The sequence below is a fragment of the Astyanax mexicanus genome, chromosome 2 (genome assembly GCF_023375975.1).
Source record: "Astyanax mexicanus isolate ESR-SI-001 chromosome 2, AstMex3_surface, whole genome shotgun sequence".
Lineage (NCBI taxonomy): Eukaryota > Metazoa > Chordata > Actinopteri > Characiformes > Acestrorhamphidae > Astyanax > Astyanax mexicanus.
Window position 1 is genome coordinate 29,872,159 of NC_064409.1, and position 26,307 is coordinate 29,898,465.

Below are 26,307 nucleotides of genomic sequence, written 5' to 3' on the forward strand. Positions count from 1 at the left end.
TTTTTTTTTTTATTGAATTAATCAAAACCAAAAAAAAAAAAAAAACATACATAAACATTCATTTAACAAGGATTTTTCTTATCACATAAAATCTGACAAAGAGACTTTTAACCAGCTCCTATGCTGGTTGAAAAAAAAAATGGTGAACCAAACGTCAAATTGGTTCTAGCACTACATAAGGCACTAAATAAACATGAAATGTGTAATTTCTTTACATTTTATTATGAAAAAAGCAGCAATTGAGCAGTCATTTATAAATCTTATAAAAAAAATAATAAAAAAAGTTAACAATTAGCAACACCAAGCCATTAAAAAACGATTGCTAAAAGCAGATTTCAAGCAGATTTGCCTGTCTGTCTATCTCTCCACCATTTCTCTTTGTAGATATTTTCTTCTCCTTTCAGGATCAGAATCCTGGCGATCCCTGTGATGTTTCGGTCTCTCTGCAGCACTTAAGGGCATTCTTTAAAAGATGCACATTTAATATCAATAGTAAGGAAACCTATTATTTATACTAAACATAATAATAAAGCAACATAGAACTTCATATATACATTATGATGTCCACCCTGTTATGTCTTTGGTGGTAACAGGGTGGGCCATAACAGGGTGGACATTCTGACATAAAATAAGCCATTATCCAGTGTGTGAGCAAAACCAGGGTAGCAAAATAGTGAAATTAGACAAAGAATTGTATGCTTTTTAATATGACTTTTGAAATGTTTAAATCTTACAGCCTTTCTCATATTTTTCATAAGAGTGGACATGTTGTGGTTGGCCATGCCAGACTGATGGGATAAAATTAGGAAAAACAGACATTAGTGTTAGGAGTTAGCCATTCATCTTCCACAGTGTTTCCCCCACAAAAAGATGATGCAAACTTCAGGAAATTATGTCTGTATGTAAAACAGCTCTTCATTTAAAGAGACATTACTTAGACATAACAGGGTGGACAGTAATTTGAGGGACATGCAAAAAAGCATTAGAATTTGTGACAAAATAAAAGCCTAAAAAGCATTTAGAAAAATAAACTATAGTTACAAGAGGGGTTATGCAAAACTTTTAAACAATATTAAAAAATCAAAAGATTTTTGTGATTTTACTTTATATTCCCATCACACAAAGAGAATGCACAACACCAGGGACATGGGAAAACCCATAGTGTCTAATAAATAAAAACACTGTAAAATCTATTAAAATTGTATTTTTGGGTCAAATGCATTATGTTATTGATTAAAATATGTTAATTATTTTAACGGAATTTTCAGAAATGATATATAATTATGTATAATGATATATATATATATATATATATATATATATATATATATATATATATATATATATATATATATATATATATATATATATATATATATATATATGTATCTCGTCTCAAGGTTCCGCCCAGAATCGTTAAATGACAGATCTCTTCTGAAAATTCGTCCAATAAGATGTTCCAATCTCGACCGGAAACACAGAGAGGTGGATATGGGAGGGGCGTATGATTGGGCTCCGCACCGGATCTGTAACCCGCAGAAGATTACGTAGTTAGTGCACTAGATAGGGAGTAGGGGGGGTACTGTACAGAAGAATTAGACAGTACCGCGGCCACATGCCCGGCAGGATCCGGTAAAATAAAGTAAATTAGGAAGGAACCGGGCCGGGCAGATCCGCGCGGCTTCAGTTTCAGCCCCTGGGGGAAACTGCGAGAGTTAACAGAACGCCAGCGCGAGCTGTGGAAAAAGACGAGGGCGAGCAGGCTGTGGATGTTTCGGTCCTGTGTCTACTCTTAAAGCCTCTCCATGGACCTGTTCGAGAATGGAAAAGTTGTTAGAGTTTGTGCTCCAATGGTACGGTACTCAAAGTAAGTTGAGCGATGGATTTAGCGTTAAGTAATTAACATGACGTTCCTGCTGTAGAGACGGACAGCTGAAGCTGGTCAGCCAGATTTGATCAGCTTTGACCAAAGTAGTTTTAGTTTGATTGTTTATAACAGATCTATAAGCATAACCAACCTGACTGAACTAGTGTGGTCAACAAGCTAAGCTATATTGATCTTGCTTGATATCTCGTGAATAACCAGAAAGACCAGCTCATACCAGCTACGAACAAAAGCTTATCTTGAGCTGGATATTTTAGCAGAAAAACATATTCTCTGATTTGGGCTGCAACTAATGATTATTTAGGTAGCCGACTAATTTGTAAATATTTTTTCCAAATAGTAGGTTAGTTTACATTTTTCTGCTGTGCTCCTGTTCCTAGCTTTCTTTTTGGCTTCAAAACGATAAAATGCTGAATGTGGGATATAAATGCCCTTTAAATGCCCAAAAGAATATTTAATATGTTCCATGTTTTTATATTTAGTGAGAAAATATGTAATTTGTTGTACCTGTCACTTTTGGTGACCAAGCTGATTAATGCTTATTCTACTCTGAAATTTGGAGTCAACAAATTGTAATGATTCACATCATGTCGACTTATGGTTTTAGCCCTCTCTTTGATTGCACATTAACATATTCTCCTTCTGTCAGACTGTCTTTCAGATCTCTGGTGAGAAAATATGAATGTGACATGTGCTACACCCCTATGATAGTTGCTGCTGATTTCATGCGTTCTGTCAAAGCCAGAGATAGTGAATTCACCACTAACAACTGTAAGTACATCAGAATATTACCTAGTTCTTTACATCAGTAATTAAAACATGTTAATGAAATATAAAAATATATAAAATATTAAAGAAGTTAATATTGTATTGTTACTTTAAACCAGCTGACCGACCGTTAATCATCCAGTTTGCCGCTAAAGATGCCCAGACACTGGCAGATGCTGCATGTGTAGTTGCGCCTTTCTCTGATGGAGTGGATCTAAATTGCGGATGCCCTCAAAGGTATTCCTGATGTACATTTTTGTGGCTGTTGGCTTTCAAAGTTGGTTTACAGTAAATTATAGTAATGCTCATCTTTTTATTTAACTGCAAAGTTTTACTGGTGTCAGAATGCTTTATGTGTCTTCTGTAGATGGGCTATGGCAGAAGGCTATGGGGCATGCTTGATTAATAAACCACAACTAGTAAAAGACATGGTGAGACATGTGAAAAACCAAATAGACAATCCCAACTATGCAGTATCCATCAAAATAAGGTATTAATGTACATCACCTTCAGTTATATTCTACAGAATCACACTAAACCACTGAATATATATTTTTAACTTTGTATAATTACTTATAGAATTCACAAGGATGTGAGGAAGACCGTGGACCTTTGTCAGAAGGCCGAGGCTGCAGGAGTGTCATGGATCACAGTTCATGGGCGGACAGCCTTAGAGAGGCATCAACCAGTGCATTACAACGCAATAAAAACTATTAAGGATAGTCTTTCTATCCCAGTCATTGCCAATGGAGATATCAAAAACGTTCAAGATGTGGAGTCCATATATGAACTTACAGGGGTGGATGGTATGTACAAGTTGTATTTTTTTTTTTTTTTTGTTAAAGGTGCTATGCAATGTTTGCAGCTGTAGTCAGTAACGTTAAATAATAATGTTAATTTAAGTAGTTCATTTATAAATATGTGAATGTTTTAAAGGGATAAACAAACAACAACTTTAGTTTGATGAATTACAAAAGGTAGTACAAATTGAAATTATGAAAAGCTATATTTTCTGTGATCTAATCTCAATTTTAACAGTGAGTAATTACATTAATTGGTGTTATTATGCTCACATGGTTTGGGTCAACATGGTTAAAACCTCCTCGTTTCTGTAAACATTAACAATTATCCATACCACTGAGCATATAGGACACTTTTGTAGTTCTATAATTATAGACTGTGGTCCTTTTACCCTGTTCTTCTATGATCAGGACAGTCTTCCAAGATCACTGATGACAGACCAGACAATGACCAACACAAACTGTGCAGCAACAGATTCAGAGCTTCTGATTCTGAGTGTCTAATTGAGTGGAGGACAGTGAGAGTAGTGTTTTAGACCGAACAACTACATGGGTGCGTGGATATTACAAAATGTGTGTAAACAGTAAGAAAGGTCAAAAGGTGGATTCAAACTTCTAGTCTACAATAAAGCAGTTTTGCTATAATAATCACTTTCTTTCGGCTTAAATGTAAGTTGTAAGTTCAAAACTTTCTTTATTGGGATGGTTTAATGTTAAAATGAATTGTTTAGCAAAACTTTACTAATCACTATTATAACTGTTTGAATTATGCAAAAAATTTCTACTAAGTATACTAAGGTTGTCTTGAATGTGCACTACAGCATTGCAGTGGAATTTATCTTTGGCAGTGAATGCTCGCTCGACTATTTTAACTGTTCAACTATTTTTTGGTAAAACATTAACTATTGACCAACTGTTATTGGCCTAATGCATTTCAAAATTGCATAATCCATATAACTAAGGCTGCATTTTCAGGACAGATAGCAATTAAGCTGTTCTGATGGGCTTTGGCGAACCAACTTGTTTATTGACTTGCTTGTTTACTTTCTAATTGACAGTTACTATCATCTTTTGTGTGTTTGTTTTTGTAGGAGTGATGTCTGCTCGAGGACTGCTGGCCAATCCTGCACTGTTTGCTGGCTATGAATATACCCCCTTGAAGTGTGTGTGGGACTGGGTAGACATTGCCTTGGAACAGGGGACTCCCTTTACTTGCTTTCACCAGCATCTTATTTACATGTTAGAACGCATCACTTCCCAGCCTGAGAGGAAAATCTTCAACAGTTTGTCAAGTATATCTGCAGTCACTGACTACTTGCTCCATTGCTATGGACCAGTATAGTTATCAGAATTTAGATTCTGATTACCCCCCCAACCCCCCCCCCCCCACAATTTTTTTTGTATTGATTTTTATTTAAAATAAAGTGAGATTGTAAATAAGAATGTACTGTTTGTCTCGATATGTGATTATTTTTTTTTCTAATTGCATCCCAATTTCTCCCCAATTTGAAAGGCCAATTTCCAAACCCTTTTCAAATAAACTTCCCTTATCACTAACAATGCCCCTATCACTAGGTGGATAATTACTAGCACGTTTCCTGCAGCCACTGCATCTTTTTGAACATCTGCTGATGCCGCATTGCTGGGTAGCCAGCATGCTCTGAGGAAAGCAGTCAAAATAAGCTCCAATAAAACAGCTTGTGCTGAACATCACATTAGGAGTGTTGTGGAAAGATAGCATGGCCAATTTAGCTGAAGTTCCATCTTGAGTCTTTCTTTCTAGATTTGTTCATCTTAATCTAAGGGTGGATTTCCTTGCCACTGTTGAAAAAACGAATCATATCTGTAAAGCTGGTTTGTGATAACTCCCAGTGTGGAAAAACATTCTAAAAAGTATTGCTTTCTAATGTCTAAGAGTAATTTAAGGCAACTTGGGCAGTGATTTAGGCCCAATCCCATTTCTATTTCATACCCCTAATCCCTTGTTTTCGAGTGTAACCCTTTCCCTTAGAACATAGTTAGCTACAAGGGAACGGGGTGAAATCCTCCTTCTAAGAACAACCCTTCAAGTACTCAATATACATAAAAGTGAAGCGCTAAAGTTCAGTAACCTAGCTGCTGGTTAACTAGTTAACTGCAGGGCAAATACGTTTATAGTCCATTGTTTAATTTCCTGTGTTGGAGAGCTTTTATTAGTTTTTATGTAATTGTTTCATTACACCTGAAATGCAGCCTGCATTATAAATATAGCTTAATCTAAGCTAAATCTTACTTATTCAGTACCAGTCAAAGCTTTGGACACACCCTTTCTCATTATATTTTTTCTTTAATTTTGTTTTCTACCGTGTAGATTAATATGACAACATTATAACTATGAAGGTATGGAGGACCAAACTGACAAAATTAAAAATAAATAAATAAAAATGTAAGTAAATCACTCAGTAATATGGTGATTAAAACAGTTTATTATAAGTATTTAATAATTATAATTCATATACAAATAAATACATATACATAAAAATAATATCTTAATAATATTTATTTATGGGTTTCTTTATTAACATTGTTTATTTTTTCTTTTGATTCTGTTAATTTATTTACATAACTATTTATTTATTTCTGTATTTACTTATATCACAATGTATTTATTTATTTTCAGATTTATTCATTTCTGCATTCATTTATTTCCCGATTTATTTATTTATGTTTTTCCTTGTCCTTATGTGATAATGAAGGGGCTGTCCGGCAATGAGGTCACGGCGTCTTTGCATTCCTATTGGTTGATCGATGTCAGATACCCTAGATCGATTGTACATGTCTTGCTCCTTTGCCTGTAAGTTTGGTAACATGGAAGATTATTTAATAAAGATCATTTAGATTGTAATACAGACTCTGATCCAGTTCTTTGAGGCGAGCAGCGATACCGAACTTCACCCCAACTTTCAACTTCTGGACTCATCTACTCATATCAGCTCCTCTCTCTCTGGGCTTGATTGTTACGCCTGTACGTAAAAGAACACGCCCCTTCATTATCATACAGGGACAAGGAAAATGCAAAATAAATAAATTGGTAAATAAATGAATGCTGAAATAAATAAATCGGGAAATAAATGAATGCTGAAAAAAATAGATCAGGAAATAAATGAATGCAGAAATAAATAGTTATGTAAATAAATAAATGAATCAAAAGAAAAATTAAAAATCTTAATAAAGAAACCCCCAAAAAAATTAAGATATTTATTTTTATGTTTGTGTATTAATTTTTAGATTAATTATTAATTATTTTTTACTGTTTTAATTACCATATTACTTTTATTGAGTGAATTGCCTACGTTTTTATTTATTTATTTTTAATTTTGGCAGTTTTGGTCCTCCATATGAAGGAATGCATATGCGGTTATTAAACAAGCAAAAATTAAACAAGCAAAAATATGTTTTATGCTTTATTTAATTCAGAGTAGCCCTTTTTTATTGATGCCAACTTTACCCACTCTTTATTCTCTCAGGCGGCTTCATGAGGTAGAACCTAGAATGGTTCTTCAGCTGTCTTGTAGGAGTTCTAGGTGTACTGAGCTCTTTTAACTGCTGTTCTTTCGCTCTGCGTTCAACACGTTCCAAATCACCTGGGTTTGGTGTTTATATCAGGGATTTGTGAAGAACAAATACTTTTTTTATCTACTAGTTACCTAACCTCACATGTGTTCCTTCGTATTTTTGAATATGAATCTAGAGTGTAGTGAATAATACGAATCAAGAACTAATAAAGCAGAATGTGTCCAAACTTTTGACTGGGGCTGAAGGGGAGGGGCTCTGACAGAGGTAGTCGCCGTACATTCAGTGCTGGTGTTTTGACGAGTTGTGTTACATCGTTTAAATGTGTTCTAACACCGTTTACACCGCTGCCAACAAAATAGGAAACGGAGAAGAAGGATTCGCGCATGCGCAGTGCTGTAAGTAGCACTTATCGATAGCTAGCGCAATCCGGCACAACACCGGTCCGTGTAGTTGAGACAGCGCAGTGACGTCAGGACTGTGAGACGGTAGAGGCAGAAGTTGTAAAGTTTTCCAGATTTCGCTCTGACCGCGCTGATGTGAAGCTGAGCCGCAGACAGGTGAGTACAGGGACTTCTGCTGCTGTTACAGTAGAACAGGCCGCTGCGGGGCGGGAATCCGCTGCTAGAACAGCCAACCTACCCACCTCAGCTCTCTCAGTCCACAGCAGGGTGAGTCTGAGCGAGTGAGCTGTTCACGCAGCCGGAGAACACCTTACCGCATGTTTAACTGATTACTGAGGTCCAGGAACCAAGATACAGCTTTTAATTATATCAGGTATTTTGCAGATACACTGCCATGCCTAACTCCGAGGCCCTTGGTGCTAAAAATCCCTGGAACTGTGAATAACTAAACCAGTTAAACCAGTAACTAAATAGTTAAACCTTCTCTCACAACACACGACAGAGAGCTTCTTATCCGACATATCTCCTGGCTAGTCAGGACTGTTTTTTATTTTTATATTTTCAGTTCAGAAATAAATATACAGTGTCTGTAGTAACCCGCTGGGCTCATTTTAGGGGAAAGCTACACATGCTGTTGAATCAGGTCTTGTATTGGGGGTTTCCACCCTGGCTGTGTCCCAATAAGCTCTGAGTACTTCAGTCTCAGTCAGGGTTCTGTTGTACCATCAGGTGAGCTCCCTGTTTTTAAAGGCTGATCGATAACACGAGCCAGGTAAACAACACAACCTGAGAGTCAGACCTACGAGCCTAGGGTAATAGTAAGCAAGCTTCAGCCACAAATTTAAAACCTGCTTCAGTGAGATTTCTTTTTTTATCATTTTATTTCATTTTTTTCCACATTTTCTCTTCATTTTATATGGCCAATTACCAAGCCACTCATTAGGACCCCCGTGCTTCCTCCACAATATGTGAAGTCAGCCACCGCCTTTACACACATTTTTATTATTATTATTATTATTATTATTATTATTATTATTATTATTTTCTTCTTCAATGTTCTTCAATGGTCAGGACCACCACAGAACAAATATTACTTTGGTGGTGGTCACACATTGAGCACAGTGCCAGTGCTGCTGGAGTTTTTAAACACTTCAAGTGTAACAGGCTGGATCCTGTGGGCAATATCCTAAGTGACCATTGGTGAAGGACTAGAGGATGACCAGCGCAAGCTGTGCAGCAACAGATGAGCATCTGTCTCAGGCTTTACATCTACATGTTTGAGAAGCTAGGTAATAGAGTAGCATGGAGTGATGAAAACACAGCACTTTTGGTGCAAACACCAAAAACACGCAGATGGCTGCTCTGCACAAACATTTGTAATCAAACTTCACAGAGTGTGGTCTGAACAGCGTGATGGATTGATGCAATGATGTCCATTACACCAAGAGTTGCCCTAATAAAAACAACATTAAAAATACTACTGCTACTACTACTGCTAATAATAATAATAATAATAATTAAGCAATAATTCACTCGACGTTCGTGCTATGACGTGTAATATTGGCACTGCTGTGATGTGGTTGTAGGACGAGAAAATATAATCTGTTTGGTTATAAAAACTCTGAGTTAAAATAGTTCCATTGCTGCTCTGTTTGTAGCTGCACTGTAAGCTCTGCATTATCTGACATTTCAGTCAAAATTGTGGAAATCTAATCATACTGTAAATAAACAGAAGCGCTTTACTCCATAAATAGAGAGAAATCTGGGTAGATTAAAGTCCAGTGCTTGTTTGACTGAAAGTTTTGTTTACATCTGCGTCCCCCAGCGGCGAGACCTGCAGAATTACAAGAGTCCACCTTACATTCAGCTTAAAATACCCTATATTAATTGGAAAATATATACACTTAAGCTTTAATAATAACAACTCTTGGTGTCTGATAATGTGTGTAAAAATATGTATTTTCGAATCGCTGGGATTATTTATTTGTGTGGACCACGTCTTTGCCTGCACCTCCCAGTGGTGTACAGTGACATCGCATTTGGTTTATAAGCGCTGCATTGTTGCTAGGTTTCCTGTATATGGCAGAGTAATACATGGAGATCTACGGTTACAGTGTATTATCGGCTGATAATGTCACTCATAAAATGCCTCCCAGCCAATCACATTGCAGAGACGGAACTAACTGTGGTATAATAATATGTAATTTTAGCATTTCTCAGAGCTTACAACTTTATGTATAAGAAAGAAACTAAGTGCAGTAGTGATAGGTCTGCGCAGCACTGCTTTAAGTGGAACAAGTTGTGGCTGAATGCCAACTGTACTTTGTGTACTATGTATACTACTATAAGGTATTTACAATAGGCTTGTCTTAATAGTGCAGGTTTGGCAGGTTAGGTACATGAAGAAAAAAAATACTAAACCAACTGCACTTAAAGGTACTGGTGAAGCTTTGCTATGCCAGGATACATCACTGCATGTTCTCCAGCTGCCGTTGCTGGTTATCAAGTATTTTTCTAACATTGTTCCCACTGTGAGAAGCTCCTCCCTTTCTGTTCTGCACTGGATTGACTGGTCATAGAGTTAACTCCATGACACTATTGTGTATACCACATACTTCATACTGAAAGATTAGTTTGTGTTAGTACCTAGCACGCTATTGGGACACAGCCTGTATGTTTTTAAACTAGCTAGTTGTTCCCTCACTAACTGGAAGCTTGACTGTTCATCTAATGTCTAAAGGGAATGTCTAAAGAGTAGATACATAATAGGTAGCTTAGTACTGTTGAATTTGGTATGCAAATGTACATGGCATTATGCAAACGTGCACTGTGCGTTTCTACTGTGACTTGCTGTATCTTTACAGTATGGCTGTGGCTAATTATAATCAATAAAATACTCAATATTTACTCAATATTTTAATATTGCCACCCCTGCAGCTTTTTCAGAAGGTTCTCCCCTTTTTCCAAAAATGCTAACACTTTTGGTGGTATTTCACTAACTGCACTGGATTGCGGTATTTGAGAAGTTTAAATAAATTAATTGTGCTGCTTCACTGATTATGTTTCTGCTGCATAATTTGTATATATTCATATTTGTTTTATGATGATGTCCTACTGATAATAATCGCTGAGTGATGATAACAGAAAGGCCAGGAATCCTGTTGAAGCAGTTCAGTAAGACTGCACTGTACTAGGGCTGCCACAAACGATTATTTTTATAGTCGACTAATCACCGATTATTTTTTATGATTAGTCGACTAATCGGATCATACGTTAATTGAATATAAAACACAGTTTATCACAATAGAATGCAGCTGCTATTATACAACCAACATTAGATTTCAGCTATATGCTAACTAAAAATAAAAACAATTAAAATCATAGTTCATTAAACCTTTAATGAAATATGCAGCTTGTTGTAACAGACAATTATTTTACTGTTTAGCATAAAGTGTAAACAACTGTGTAAAATAAGGATAAGGCACTGGCATTTATGAAACATCTCAACTGTGAGGTTGTTTGAACTATTATGAAAAAAAAGTATATTAATAAAAAATGCCTCTCTGTCCAGATATTGTGTACATTACCGTACACAGGGCAGCGGTCTGCACAGATCTGATTGGCAGAGGAGAGCGTTTGGTGATTTTACACCACACATGACTGATCTGTGAGTTTACTGCACCGAAAAGCACTGAAAACAGAAGCCACTGTCAGAATGAAATCTTTCTCTGTAGTTTATCGGTTTGGGACGGCATTTGTGACAACGTCTGGGTCCGGATCCGGATCGCGGTCCGCCTATTAGTGACCTCTGTTTTAAAGCTATCAAGATGAGTAAGTTAAGTACTAAGTTAACGCTCTGTTTACGCTAATTTTAGCAGCTAAATAGCAATTTAGCTTCTTCGTCATTTAATCAGCCACAACATGCCTCCTTTTCAGGTGCTCGTGCATCGCGGTTGTGCTGCCGAGGAAGGCAAGTTCTTCATTGCAGATATTGCATTGCACGCGTTTCACTTTTATTTTCTTGGTGATCCCACACTTTTGAGTTCTGTAGCGGGGTAGCCATGAAACCAGAGCCTGTCTGTATAATGTCCTGAGATGTCGTCCACTACCTACCCCGGTTTCCACTACTGCGCATGTGCGTCCAGGACAGAAAGGCAGTCGCAGCAGTTTGGAGAGAAAAACAAAGAAAAAAAAACAAAACGACTAATCGACTATTAAATTAGTCGTCGACTATTTTAATAGTCGACATAATCGTGACTAGTCGACTAATCGTGGCAGCCCTACACTGTACGTGCACAATGCAGTAAATCACAGAGAACTGTTTAAGACATGTTTGAGAACACAAAAATAAATATTTTCTTAAATGCACAAATGACCCCTTATTTGCTCTTCAGCATTCTGCAGGCTTAAAATGACTTTGCAGTGGACTGCAGTTGCTTCATTCCTCTATGCTGAAATTGGAATCCTTTTCTTCCTCTGTCTGCCGTTCATCTCAGCTAAAAGGTAAATATTTTGGTTCGTCCTGCCTTACTTAATTTTATGTTATCATATATGATCCTTTATTAAGGGGTAGTGGCAATTAGAACATTTCTTAACATTCCATTATTTTTATATGTAAAGTTATTTTATATATAAAAAACATTTTTACATAATATATTGAATGATTCTAAATTAAACTCTTATTAATTTCAAATTTAATTCAGAGGTAAGTTTACATAGTAAACTATAAATCAGTGCTAAATGCCGCATTATAGTTTCCTCTCCGACAGTCTCCTCTCTGACATGGTTTGTATAACAGAAGAGACCATTCTGAGCTAAACCAGAACTTAACCCTGGCACAACGCAGGTTTGTTCAGTCACATATCTTTCAATAGTAACTAAATGGGGCTTACGTTTAGCCTCTTTTATGAAATTGAATTTGGAAAAAAAAAAAAAATGAACCAGGCTTGTGCTAAAAAGTCTGGCTTATTGAATTAGCTCATTTTGTGCACTGTTTGGTAAACAGTGGATGCTTTGCCATGTTTATTGCTACGATTACACAAATGGATAGTATCAAAATTCAAATAAAACAAAAAAAGGTATTTTATATATTTTTTTCTGCTCAAACATATTTGTTAATACACATCTATGTCAGGAATGTAACCCATAAAAATTGGGACGGTAAAGCTTTTTCTTTATTGTTTCCAATTTAACACTTAAAAACATCTAGGCACCAAACGATGAAGTGTTTCATGGGTAAATTTGTTTCGTTCTCCTTTCAAATATGTCCTAAAGTAACAGTTCAATTTGTTATCACCTTTTCTTGGTTGGGGAGAGGACAGGACGAAAGGTGACCTAGCCCAGTACCCTTACCCTCTTCTTCTGCAGCCATGCCGTAGTGATCTGTGCAGCATGTGCTTTTACATGATCTTGTTGAAAAATACATGTACACACCCCATATCATAACACTCTGGCTTTTGTTTTTTGCAGTAAAATGTTTTTTACAGTAAAATATAAATGCCATTTAAGGGATCAGAGATCATGTTTGTTTTTACAGACCGAATCCTTGAATGGTTTAATGATATTATGCACTGTAGAGGGAGAGCTAATCAAATCCCTTTAAATATTTCTTAAGTCATTACCTTAATTACCTGTTTAAAATCACATTATTACTTTTTACCTTACTACTAGCCGTAAATTGCTTCGTCCCAAATTGTTTTTAATGTGTTGCAGGTCTGAAATGCAGAAATGGTTGTATATTAACAAATTTAATGTCGACAAAACATGAAATAGCTTGTGTTCTTACTGTCTCCATATAAATACAAGTCAAAGTAAATGTAAGAAATGTTGTGTTTCTTTGTTTAATTTTTTATGTTTTCATTTACATTTTGCATTTTGACGTTCTCCATCACATTCTCAAATCTGTTTTTTGTGTCCTGCTGTTCTGTGCAGATGGCAATCTATATTCAAACTGAACATGTGGAGCAGCATTGCTCGATTCTGGAACAAGGGATTCCTGGCAATGATAATCATCCTTATTGTTCTTTTTCTGGGTATGTGGTCTAATCCTCTTTGGACTTATTTTTACAAGGCCAAAGCTAACATAGTCCAATCGGATATTGGGCGGAAAATTCTCTGTACTGCTGTTATTCTACCAGCTTTCAGAATACACATGGCTGTAATTGTTTTTCAGTTGATAAACTGATTGTATGCTGTTATTTTGTTATAATCTATAACAGATGCTGTAAGGGAGGTTAGAAAATACTCTGGAGCTGAACCCAGCAAAGAAGCCAAAATGACACCTAACATGGTTGACCACTTGCATATGAAGCTTTTCAGAGCCCAGAGGAATCTCTATATCTCTGGCTTCTCCCTCTTCTTGTGGCTGTAAGTAATACCCTTTTTAGGATCAATAGATAATGCCTTTTGGTTGTTAATTTATTTTAGTTTTTTGCTCACGTGGCATCTGCATCTAACAGGGTCTTGCGCCGGGTGATCATGCTGATAAATCAGCTGGCAGAGGTTACAGACACCAGCAAAGCTCTTCATGCCCAGACAGAGGCAGCTAACCTGGCTGCCAAAAAGTACATGGAGGACATTGAATTGCTCAAGCAGGTCTTTTTTTCTGTATTTTTCAAAATTGTTACCAAACCAGGCTAAACTTTCACTGTGCTTTCAGACTTTGTGATGATGGAATTAGCAGAAAACAATATAATAAGGTTGTCTCTTTCGTGGACAAACACTTTTAAAAGGCTTGTCATACAAAAGCCTCTGGTGTTGTCTAAGTATAAACGACTAGGGTTCGGTGGAAATGTATTCCTCAAAATCAAACTGTTGACTTAACTATTTGGCAAGAATACTACACAGTTACTCTTTCTGTAGCTTTTTCAGTGAAACTAGCTTTTAAAACACAAAACATTAAATTTGATAAATGTGGTCCATGTCTTTAAATCTTCTGTTTACACTTAGAAACTATTGGCTTTTCCAAGCAATTATCTAAAGATCTAAAAGAAAAAAAAAGTTCAGTTTGTGGTTTCTACAGTGCAGAATGTTTGAGTGTTAAGTAAAAAGCTAATCAAACCCCATACGTGAGTGCAAAGACACGGCAGGAAGGTTAAGATCCTAGTCAAGTAGTCAGTAGTGGTCTCCAGCAGTAATTTACACCAATCTAGCATATAATTTATGACCACCTGCTTGTTTCTACACCCTTTATCTATTTTCATCTCCACTGAGCAAATAGAAAGAGATTGTATTTCTATAATTGCTGGCATGGTGGTGGTGTGTTAGAGTGTGCTGTGCTGGTACAAGTGGAACAGACACAGCAGTGCTGCTGGAGTTTATAAACATCTCAGTTTTACTGTTGGACTGAAAATAGTCCACCTACTGCGTCTTGTGGGCAGCATCCTGTGAACACTGATAAAGGGCTGGAGCAGAGGTCACTAATCTTATCTGCAAAGGTCCATGAAGCTGCAGGTTTTATTGCAATCAAGCAGAAGCACACCCTGTGTAGGAAAGCACTTGTTTAAAGCAGGGGTTAAAACAGGGGTGGAGAGGGTGATGCTACACTGCGTGTGGGACTGAGACTCTTGAAGCTCGTCAGAGTGCAGGTTAAATAATAAACAACAAACCTAAAACCACCATCTTTTTGCTAAACCTAACTGGTGAATAAGTATATATGACCAAGAATGAGGGAAAATCTGGCCATGCTCCTGCTCTTCAGAACAGAGCGTCACTTTAGGTAAAACACTGATTTGAAATGAGTAATGAATACATTTATTTAACTTCCCAGGGTGACCATGTGATGTACACACATATTTAACCCTTTGTTTGACATTTCTTTTTATCATACTGTTGGCTTGACGTCACAAGGTCACATTTTGCATATTTTGCCTTTTGCATTTATCACTCATTTTGTCTGTTGTTTTCCTTTGGTTCACAAATTGCTGCATTCTGCATGAACGCTGTGCGGAAGCAGTGTTGAAGATTTTTTTGGTTAAATATTTTCATGTAAAAGTTAAGTTTATTAAAATAAAAGTAACTTTTGACAAAGATTTTCAAATAGTAATGATGGGTTTTAGATGTGGTTTTCCATCATTTGACAGCTGCAGCTGCCCTGATTGTTCTCTGTTGTGATAACTGGCAAGGAAGAGCTGAATTCTGAATATCTCAATATCAAACACGAAATTTTGTTCCTCTTAGGTATTCCTATCTGTTGCATTCTGAAGTTTTTTCTCTGACTTTACATCTACAAGGTGAAGCAGTCATTGTCAAAGCAGTGCTGAGAATGACCCACCACCCAAAGAGCTGGTTCTCTGGTCCTTACCACTGAAGAACAGGTAGACCAGTAGAACTGTAAAAATGAATAATTGGTGTAGAAAGGTGTTCATAATATTATGCTTCATGGGTGTAATCCTTTTAGAAGAAACGAGACTTGAGAACAATGCCTCACAAAACCAATGTTTAAAATTTGCTATAGAATATGTTAGACAAGTCAGATGAGTTTTAGGAAGTGCTGTTGACTGATGGACAGATAGAACTCCGGCCACAGTCAACAAAATGTTCATGTAGAGAGATGTGCAGTGAAAGTATGGCAGAAGAATAAGATGCTCGTTTTCTTTGTAGGCTTTGGTAGATGGCACAGAAGAGGAAAAGAGTGGACAAAAGAATGAACTTCTTAGAAAAGAGGTGCAGAAACTAACAGATGAGTTGAAGACATCTACTGAAGGTGAGTAGAAACACACTGTGTCTTTGGATTAATAAATACCTTCTTATTTAAAACTTTGGTCACCAATGGGCAAAAGGAATATATATATATATATATATATATATATATATATATATATATATATATATATAATTTTAGCTTTTTGAGTAATACTTGACTCGACCAAGGCAGCAAACTATTTAAAAAAAAAGTCGAAGTTCAAAAGCTAATGCACATTTATTTTATATTTGAGCAATGTAATTAAAATAGGGATGTACGATTATCAGTACATAAGCTCTTTTGTCCCATAAGCATTTTGTCCAAGCCTTTTGGAGCCAGGTAGAAATCTTTTTCTTATACACTAAATGACCAAAAGTATTTGCTCACCCATCTGAATTCAAGTTCCAATCACTTCCATGGCATGGTACAGTGATAGGACGCAGTTGTGAAATTTAATTTTCTCACTACTAAATATTCCACAGTCAACTGTCAGTGCTATTATAACAACGTGGAAGTGACTGGGAAAGACAACAACTCGCTCTGTCAGAGTAACACAAAGCAGGGTCACTGGATACTAAGGGGCATAGTGCACAGAGATCTCATACTTTCTTAGGGTTAGAGTCTTTCTTAGAGTCAAACACTACAGATCTTTAAACTTCATGTGGTCTTCAGATCAGGCGCAATGCAGGCAAGCGTATACTTTTGTCAGTATAGTATATATTTACTTACTCATCCTAGCAAAAAAAAAAACAGCATTTAATGTTTATTTAGGACGACTGTGAGGGATATTACAAAAGCAACAGTCTGCATGGTTTAATTTACTTCAAAGTGGTTTTTGAGATCAATGCCATTCAACCAAAATGAGCCGTATGACCAAGCATGCTGACCAGCATGATCCACCACCTTAGACTACCTCGCCAACACACTGTGTGAGAGGATATGTGACCGGTAATCAGTTTTCTGCAGTACAGGAGCCACCCAGTGGCTGTACTGGTTCTGGCCACATTGCTCTTTATCCTTTAATTTGCCTACTTACGTCACCACACTGCCACCTAGGGCTGGAAATCTGCAATGTGATTATAAAATGGTTATTCCTTCTATACAGGATTTCTTTTTCCTCATTGCATATATACTTAAAGTATCTGTAGTGATCTGTAATGAATCCCAGTTTTTACTAGACTGTTTGTCACTATCCCTATGTATCCAAGAAGGTAACTGTAATGTTATGGCTGACCAGTGTAATGTATGTACAGAGCTGGATATAATGTAGTGGCTACATATGAATAAAGTGTTGTGCTTTTTGTTTACCTGAGGGCAGTTCTGTTGCTTTGTATATGAGAATATTTTACTGAGTTACTAAGTTTAACTGAGAGCTTTATTTAATTAAATTGTTTTATTGGGGTTTCCCATCCTGTCTCAGTAAACTTTTAGACACTGCTAATAAAACCTAAGCTATATGGAATAAAATATATGGAATAAAATATATGGAATAAAAATCAGTGAACCTTATGAGGCATGTGTCTTTCAACCAATACATTTAAAATGCTCATTCAGTTTACGGAAGGCAGATTATGCATGACATTTTGTTCAGGTAGCTAGGTTAGTTTGTTAGCTAGTTTGGTTCAGTTTAGTTTTAACATTGTTTAATGTCTAAAAGGGATGTCTTTGTTATCCATGATCATTAGCTAAGATTTTACTAGAGCTGCGAGACACAATTTACAAAGCCCTCACTGCATTTAGTACTATTAATTTAAGGGTTAATGCATGTTAGCGCTGTTAACGAGTAATGGATTAGTAAAGTAATATAAAGACTTTTACACAAAACCCTGAAAAAAAATATTTTCTTTCTCTGTTAATACAGTGATTGCTTGAGTTTTAATAGTGATCAAGTTTGCTGTGCTGTAATAGTAATGAAATGTGACTAAAACTATTGCACATTTAATCAAAAGACCAAGACTAAATCAAAATCACTTATGGCTAGTCCATTCCTGCTGCCATCTGTCACCTGCAGTAATTCAGTTAGAGACAGCAGGATCAAGAAGGCCAGCTCTGTCTTGGGATTGTAGAGAAGAAGCTGATGGAATAAATGATGGAAGGAAACCCCAGACTCATGTGGGACACTCTGACACTGATGGAGATCTCTCCAGGCTGTGCCAGGCTGCTTCTTCCAAAGTTTGGGAGTTGTAGACTATTTTTAAAATGGAAAATCGTTATTGAAAATTGTGTAGTCAAAGACTATGCATACTCTCTGTCTGGGAATCTGGTCTATAATGTTTCTAATGTTGATACAGGTGTTGTACTAACAGGTGTTGAGTTGTGGGTCAAGAGCTGGGTAAGCATCTAGTTTACCAGGCTATAAGGGGAAATGTCTAATGAGCTCTGTTAAATGCCAAGACTCCCTTCACTCTCCCTTTTGTTTCCTTTGTCCATTGTTGATTGACGCCATGTGTTTGACGAAAGCAAAAAATTAAGAAAAAAAGTTATTGTTAACGACAGTATCTATAAGAAACCTGGAGTCAGAGACTTTCTAAGAATCCGTACTGCACCTGTGCTCGTACACGTGTGCACACTTCCTTCTGATGCAGAGCAGTGATGTTCACTCACTTATTATCGATTTGATTCTCTGCAGCCCTGCAGAAGTCCAGATCAGAAGTAGATGTCCTTAAGAAGCAGACAGAAGACCTGGCCAAAGAATATGACCGTTTACTCCAGGACCACCAGCAACTACTGGTAACAAACTCTTCCCAAATGTAGCTGTCTTTCCGCACAAATAAAAAATATTTTTTTACTGTTAGACTTCATATGATGTTCATATGACTTTAGACAAACGTTTAGAAACGAATCATTACACCAACATAACTGTGTTCTAGTATATGCTGTTAAATACTGTGCTGGGTTTTGGTTGCCAAGCAAAAATATTGCACTGTGCAACTTTTTAACATTTTTAGTTTCATTACCTTTCAGTGTAAAAGTGGCTTCAATCATTTTTGAACGCCTTTTATGTAGATTAGTAAGCAAAAGAAGGGATATATTCACATGGCTGATGCTTTCAGAGATTCAGGTTTAAACAAAACATCTAAGGCTCAAAATGTTATACTACTTAATATTACCATATATTATTTGATAACTTATCAATTCAACCTGAATTTTACCCACCACTAGTTGCACATTCATGATAGCATAATAATAAGTGATTTTGGACTCTCACTATACCAGAAACCTAATAAGTATTTATTTTTGTAGTTTACTGCCCCAGCTGTAAGAAAGCTATTAATTAGTGCACATTATCAATCTGACCTATTACCATAAGGCCTGTGTTCTTCTTTTTTTTTATGCGTATATGCTTTAAATATGTATAAAAAGCAACACAATGATGTTGCCTTGATGTTTCAAAATATTTGTAAGAGAATGTACATGAGGGTAGTACTTGTCTGAGACTGTACCCTAAATCTTAGGTGTTGTCTCTCTGGTACCTCTTCAATGCCCCTATTGTCACTTTTCAAAGCAATTGTACTTTTATTCTCGATCGCTTAAGCTTCCTAACAGAGCAGATGAATGTCGCTGAAGTTTAACTGACTGTGTTATACTGTGATGATTCTCCTGTCACTCAAACTGCCATTTCCTAACTCAAATTATTTCTGTTTCTGTCCTAGAATCAAAGTGAAGATAAGAAAGATATGTAAGCAAACCACTCATCAGCTTCGAACAGCTCTAGACAGCATGGCTCCACCCTATTCACACTTGGATTCACCACATAGCAATACACACAGTAATTTGGACATATTCTATTTGTACTGTTTCAATGATAATTTAGTAAAAGATCAGAGACTTGACCAGTTTGAGACGTTTAAATATATGAATGAATGTGGTTGGATATTATTAAGTTTACACTATCTACATGTTGTTAAGTTTAGAAATGTTAATAACATTAAGTTGAATTTTAATATACAGTGATTTAATATAGTCACTTGTTTTAAAATATTTTGTTTTTAAAGCAAAGCAGTGTTGTTCTCTAGACATGCAAAAGTCTTCCTTATTTTGACAGAGTTTACTAGATAATAACATGTATTGTTATTAACTAGTCAAAAAATATGCTGGATAAGATTTGATTTGTTATGCATTTATAAGTGAATGTCACTTTCATACACGTTGGTTTCATCAGCTTTTTGTTCTTTTTTAAATGAGCAGTGATTGTACTTGTGCCAAAGTGAAATTAAACCAAATGGATTTTGTTCACTCTTACGCTTACTCTCAATTTTTTCACTAAATATTTTGGATCTCTCACAACAGTTTTTTTTTTCTTCTTTTCTACAAAATGTGCATGAATGTATTAACTGATTAGAAATGTGCATGGTTATTCTTAAATAATACAGACATACAATGCCCTCTGAAAATATTGGAACAGTAAGGCAAATTCATTTATTTCTGCTGTAGGCTGAAAACATTGGGTTTTATATTTAAAGATGATCATGAGACGAAAGATCAACGATTCAGCTTTTATTTCCAGGTATTTACATCTGGATCTGATACACAATTCCGAAGATAGCACCTTCTGTCTGAACCCACCCAATATTCTTGTGAGCAAAAGTATTGGAACAGATACATTTAAAATAGGTTAAAGTGAAAAAGACTTAATATTTAGTTGCAAATCCTTTTCTTGCTGTAACTGCATTATGTCTGTGACCCACTAACCTTCTGCGTTGTTCTTCTCTGATGCTTTTCCAGGCATTGGGATTTGTTATTATCTTGCTGCATGATAAAGGATTTCCGATCAATTTGGTTGCATCATTCATTGAAGTGACAGTCAAAATGTTTCTCTAGACTTCTGAGCTCATTGTTCATCAATGCAGATGAAAAAAAACAGTCCCAGAATAAGCCATGCAAGCCCAAGCCATGACACTACCACCACGGTGTTTCACAACTGAAGTGAATGAACATATCTGAATACCCAAGCAAGGTGGGTAATGGGTGAGGGGGGCTAGAGACTAGGTCAAGAACTTGCTGCTATTTTTAATGCTGCCATTCTTCATTTCTAAAAAAAAAAAAAAAAGTGTCCTGTGGCTTTGTAGTATTTCCAGTGTGGCTTGGCAAGGTTTAGACACTGGATTTTGGGATATTTTTTTAAATGCTTAAACCCAAAGATTCAACAAAACTGTAGTTGCAATCATTGAACATTGTGTAAATGTGTATTGTACAATGTGTTAATATATCCCCTGTCTCGCAAATTTGCATCCATTTCATATGTTTAGATTTCTTTACTATGCTCTGGTTGTTTTTAATGGTATTTTTAACTTTTTTGCTACCGGCCTGTAGCTTCTCCTAACCCTGGTTAGCACTGCTGGAGTAGCATTAGCATTACCTAAATACTTCATAGGTGAGTATTATTGACCTGTAGCCTGTTGCTAACCCCACCTAACACTGCTCGAGAAACATTAGCATTACCCACTATGTGCTAGCTCTTTTGCTCTTTCAGAGGGTAGTATGATTGGCCTGTAGCCTGCTCATAACCCTAGCTAGCACTGCTGGGGCAGCATTAGCATTACTCACGAACTGCCCTAGCTCTTTCCCTATTCAGAAGGGAGTATTATTGGACAAAAACAAGCTACATGAGACCAACCGCTTGCTATTATTGTCTTGCCTTACCAGAACTCTCAGGGTTCCTCAGTGTATCCAGTGTAGCTGTTAATGCTAATGCTCCAGCCTTAGTGCTGGAGAAATTCAGGAATCTAAGGTTACTGTAAATAAACGGAAGCGCTCTTTCGACTTTAAAAGTTTTTTTTAATACATTTTTGTTTACTTAGCTTAGCTTTTCTTAACTTAGTTAGCTACCATCCTACCCACCATCACCGCCCAGTGGCGAGACCTGCTAAACAGCTGTACCTTATAGTGTCTCTTAAAATGCGCCTTATAATCCGGCGCACCTTATGTATGAAAATAGACCAAAAAATAGACATTCATTGATAGTACGCCTTATAATACGGTTTTATTTATAAATAAAACTAGTACCCGCTGTAATGTGTAATATAGAACTGTTTTATTAAGTATTTTGTATATACATTGTATGAAATATACCAGCAAAGAATGTCATCAAATTGGTGGCAGATTTGAATCATAAACTCTATTGAAAGACTGTGCTGAAGTGGAGAGTCCAAGGTCCTGGTGAGAATCGATTTAGAGGAACAGTTTCAAATCCCTGTTTTCTCGCTCTTCTTATTTGTTCATCTTGAAAAAGGTTCCCACAGTTCTAGGTAACACTGTATTTGATCAGGTGAGAAACCACTACCACTCTGACAAGAAAAATACTCTTTGGTTGTCTGGAACAATATGCCTGACTGCAATTCTCTGTTTACCTCTCTTTTCACTTTCATGAGTCATTAAGCTATTTCCTAGAATAATTTGATATTAAGGCTTTCCCAGACCAGAATATTTTTTTGCAAATATTTTATTTTTTTTAAAGCCTTTTATGACTGAACAGCAACTGAAATTCTCACTCACAGCCGATTATTTACTTTCTAATTATGATAAAAAACAACCCACTGCAACTATACATAGCAATTATAAATGCTACTTGTTTATTTGCTTTAGAAATTTTATTTGTATTTTTTTTTTTGCTGCTGGTAAACTTTCAAAATAAATGAATGAATCGCAGAATGAGTCATTTTCCAAATGTAACCAAATATATCTGCTTGTATATGCATTAACAATCAAGAACCTGTCAATAAATTAATGTTGACCATTTTACTATCCACTTTTGAAAAATTTACGCTGCATGAACACAAACAGAGCACACATTCATGTTACATGTTTTACAACAGTGATTCTTCTTTTTCTTAATTAGATCATGTGTTACAATCCCCACTTTCTTTGTATCATAACCATGTATCAGGGAAAAAATACAATAGTGAAGATTTTAAAAACCCAAAACCACAGTTTAAATGGTGACAATTATACATTCATTACAAGCAAAGGAGATGTCTCTTGATCCTGTATTTGGTGGAGCACCGTCTTGAGGACTTCATTCAGCAACAAAAGCATTAGTGAGGTCAGCATGTTGGATCATCACCCCGCCTCATTTCGTAAGTATTGGATTGGATCAAATCATTTTATAGAACACAGTCCCACTGCTTTTCAGCTCAATGCTGGGGGCTCTATATCCCTCTAGCATGTGCCTGGCATTAGGCACAGTGCCGGTATTTTTATATCTTCTCCCGAGAATCATCTTCTATTGACAATTACAGGTCTGTGTGAGCAATGGGTACAAGTAGCTGAATGCACATTAGAAGATGTGTCCACAAACATTTGGACACATAGTGTATGTCATTGCTGTCATATGAAAAACAAGTATCTACAAATCAACAGCTTTACACGAGAGACATAAACCTTCTTAACTTGCAGAGGAAGTCTGTGTTAAAAAAAAAAAACATTATTTTGAAGAATTTCTATTGGTCCATGCATTAAGAAATTTCACACAGTGTAAGGGACAGCTTGTGTGTTTAAATTATGTAGTAAAATAAGCATCAACAAAAATGGAGATACGTGTTTTTCACTGGACAGCTGCTATATACACTTGTTTTAAAAGTAAAGAACACCCATAAAAACAGTTTGGCACAGGGTGTGACCCGCTTTGGCTAAAGGAGAAACATGTTAGGAGCATGGTAGCTATATTGAATGACATCATCTTGGATTTAACATATTTTTTTTTCAAACAGGAAGGCCTATGAGATGGAGATGTCTTTCATTGTTTTAAATAGGATGGAATATTAATTATTACGAATGCACTTCTTCATGTGGATTGGTCAAAAAGGGCCAAGCAAGTGGCCCCCGCATCCCCTGATTTAGACCCTTTGGATTTGAATTTCTGTGGGGTCATGTCAAGGCACTTGTTTACTCTGTAAGGATACAGGATATTGTTTATCTAAAATATAGAACAGTTGATGTATGTGCATTCATTCAGCCAGATGTTTTAATGAAAGTTCATTACAAAAGGATAGCCTTAATACTTGACATGGTGGGCAGCATATTAAATCCTTAAACCTTGTGTAATATTATGACTAATATTCTAGTTTAATTTTGTTGGAGTTGCTACATTTTTTTGCTTTGCTTTGATGATATGATTGCATTCATTAACAAGAGCATTAATGAGGTCAGCAACTTGGAGGATCACCACCCTAACATGCCCAACTCTCCAACTCACTCATCCCACAAATATTGATCATTCCAATTAGTATATCATTAATACCAATACTGTATATTTGAAGCTATTTTGTACAAGATATAATGAAAATGTGTAGTTTGTGCATCAATAATGTAATATCTGACTTATTTATCATTTTTCTTTTACTCTGTCACATTTGATCCATCTGCATGATTAAAGTAAACCAGTATTACTTTACAGGTTAACAAATCATTATAGTTGATTTATCATACCTCCAAATTAGTTGGGGTAAAATGAATGTCTGATGCAGAAATATTAGAAAAAAATGACAATTTTTACAACAAAATGAGTAATTCTGAAAGGTTTTGAGGAGCCATGAAATGGAATGTAATTCATTTATAGGGTGGACACAAAATGTTGGCTTGCTAAGGCAGAATAAAAAGTGATTAACCTGGGACAATATCTTGCAATCTGAGTCTTATAAATATGATGAAAAGTTATAATGGTCAAAGGCACAGTATTTTGATAATGACCCACTGCAGATTTTGGGGTTGGGTGAAAAGTTAACATTGCATCAAATTGCATCCCACACATTTTTAATCGGAGATAGCATTTCATCTGTGTCTTTAAGGCAAGCTTTTGGGATGGCAGCAGTATCCGGACGAGCATTGTCCTGCTGGAACAGTGGCCACCTCTTGCAGGACCTCAATAACATAATGTAGGTGATCTGGCATTACACTATATTGCACCCCACAGCATAACACCAGGCCTTCAGCATATATGGCAGATGATAAGAGTTTGCTTTTGTGCTGCCTTTCTCACACAGATTTGTACATAAAGAGCACCAGTCAAAAGTTTGGACACACCTTGTCATTCTGGGGTGCTGTTAACTTGCAGTTTCTGATTAGCTGTTTACTTAATCATAATATACAGGGGTTGAACAATGAAACTGAAACACCAGGTTTTAGACCAAAATAATGTATTGTTCTGGTGGAAACAGGAGAGTTGAGGTGCACATTGAACTCTGCTGTGATTTGGGCAGCCCTGGTTTTATGTTTTTTGGATACAATCCAGGTTAGCACCCGAACATCCCTTTCAGACAGCTTCCTCTTGCTTCCACAGTTATTCCTGTTGGATGTGGTTGGTCCTTCTTGGAGGTATGCCGACATTACCCTGGATACCGTGGCTCTTGATGCATCACAAAGACTTGTTGTCTTGGTCACAGATGCACCAGCAAGACGTGCACCAACAATTTGTCCTCTTTTGAACTCTGGTATGTCACCCATAATGTTGTGTGTATTGCAATATTTTGAGCAAAATTGTGCTCTTACCCTGATAATTGAACGTTCAGACTCTGCTCTTACTGGTGCAATGTGCAATTAATGAAGATTGACCGGTCTAATTAAGCCATGAATCTCCCACACTAAAATGACAGGTGTTTCAGTCTCATTGTCCAACCCCTGCATGTTTTACCTTATAGTTTATATGATTTTAGGATTCATTTTATTTAATTTGTATAACATTTTAAAATAATGAGTTTAAGGTTTGTCCAAACATTTACCAGGACTGTATATCCACACACATAATGACCTGATTTCAAAATGTGTATGTACTGCTCTTTTGAGTTCTATCCTCATATTGTCAGGGATGGCTGTTTGCACCTACTGAGGTAGTCCACTGTGGATTTTAAGGTGTGTTTGGGTTTAAAGTCCTGTTGTTGAAGTCATCTTCAGTTTTTTATTGCAGATATTTGCTTTCAGGATTGTTCTGAAATTTCATTTAATCCATTCCTCCTACCACTGAAATGTTCTCTGTGCCACCAACCCTGCTGGCACCAACCCTTCTGCAACAAAGCCTGCTGCAACAAGAGGTGTTCTTTTAGCTTTTAACATACAAAAGTTCTATTTTAAACGTAGTAGTCCACTGAAACTTTTATAAAATAGACCAGACTCGCTTATATGCTCATTAGTGAACATCTGGCACTGGGTTTTGTGATAAGTATGCAGGAATGGGTTAATTTGGCTCACACTCCCATGACGGTCATATGTGTGCAGGTGTTG

At 36.4% G+C, this 26,307-nt stretch overlaps 1 protein-coding gene across 2 annotated transcripts; it reads left to right on the plus strand.

The window, feature by feature from the left end:
• Positions 1-1,542: 1,542 nt before the first annotated feature.
• On the plus strand, positions 1,543-20,328 carry LOC103043886 (B cell receptor associated protein 29). 2 transcript variants are annotated; one of them, XM_049475126.1, is made up of 12 exons: positions 1,583-1,867; positions 2,535-2,656; positions 2,773-2,890; positions 3,021-3,143; positions 3,233-3,469; positions 11,814-11,912; positions 13,341-13,441; positions 13,628-13,775; positions 13,868-14,003; positions 16,011-16,113; positions 18,722-18,822; positions 19,746-20,328. In XM_049475126.1, the coding sequence occupies exons 1-12, from the start codon at positions 1,806-1,808 to the stop codon at positions 19,773-19,775; spliced, it is 1,380 nt and encodes a 459-aa protein (XP_049331083.1). In that variant the 5' UTR covers positions 1,583-1,805; the 3' UTR covers positions 19,776-20,328. The 2 variants fall into 2 exon arrangements, with proteins under 2 accessions (XP_007238227.2, XP_049331083.1); XM_007238165.4 differs by lacking the exons at positions 11,814-11,912; positions 13,341-13,441; positions 13,628-13,775; ... (2 more) ...; positions 18,722-18,822; positions 19,746-20,328 and adding an exon at positions 4,545-4,901 and having other exon boundaries at positions 1,543-1,867; positions 3,233-3,459.
• The last annotated feature ends 5,979 nt before the right edge of the window (positions 20,329-26,307 follow it).

Coding starts and splice junctions, on each gene's coding strand:
- LOC103043886 (XM_049475126.1), top strand. CDS start 1,806: ATGGACCTGTTCGAGAATGGAAAAGTTGTTAGAGTTTGTGCTCCAATG. Junction 2,891..3,020: donor AATTGCGGATGCCCTCAAAG/GTATTCCTGATG, acceptor TGTCTTCTGTAG/ATGGGCTATGGCAGAAGGCT. Junction 18,823..19,745: donor AGGACCACCAGCAACTACTG/GTAACAAACTCT, acceptor TTTCTGTCCTAG/AATCAAAGTGAAGATAAGAA.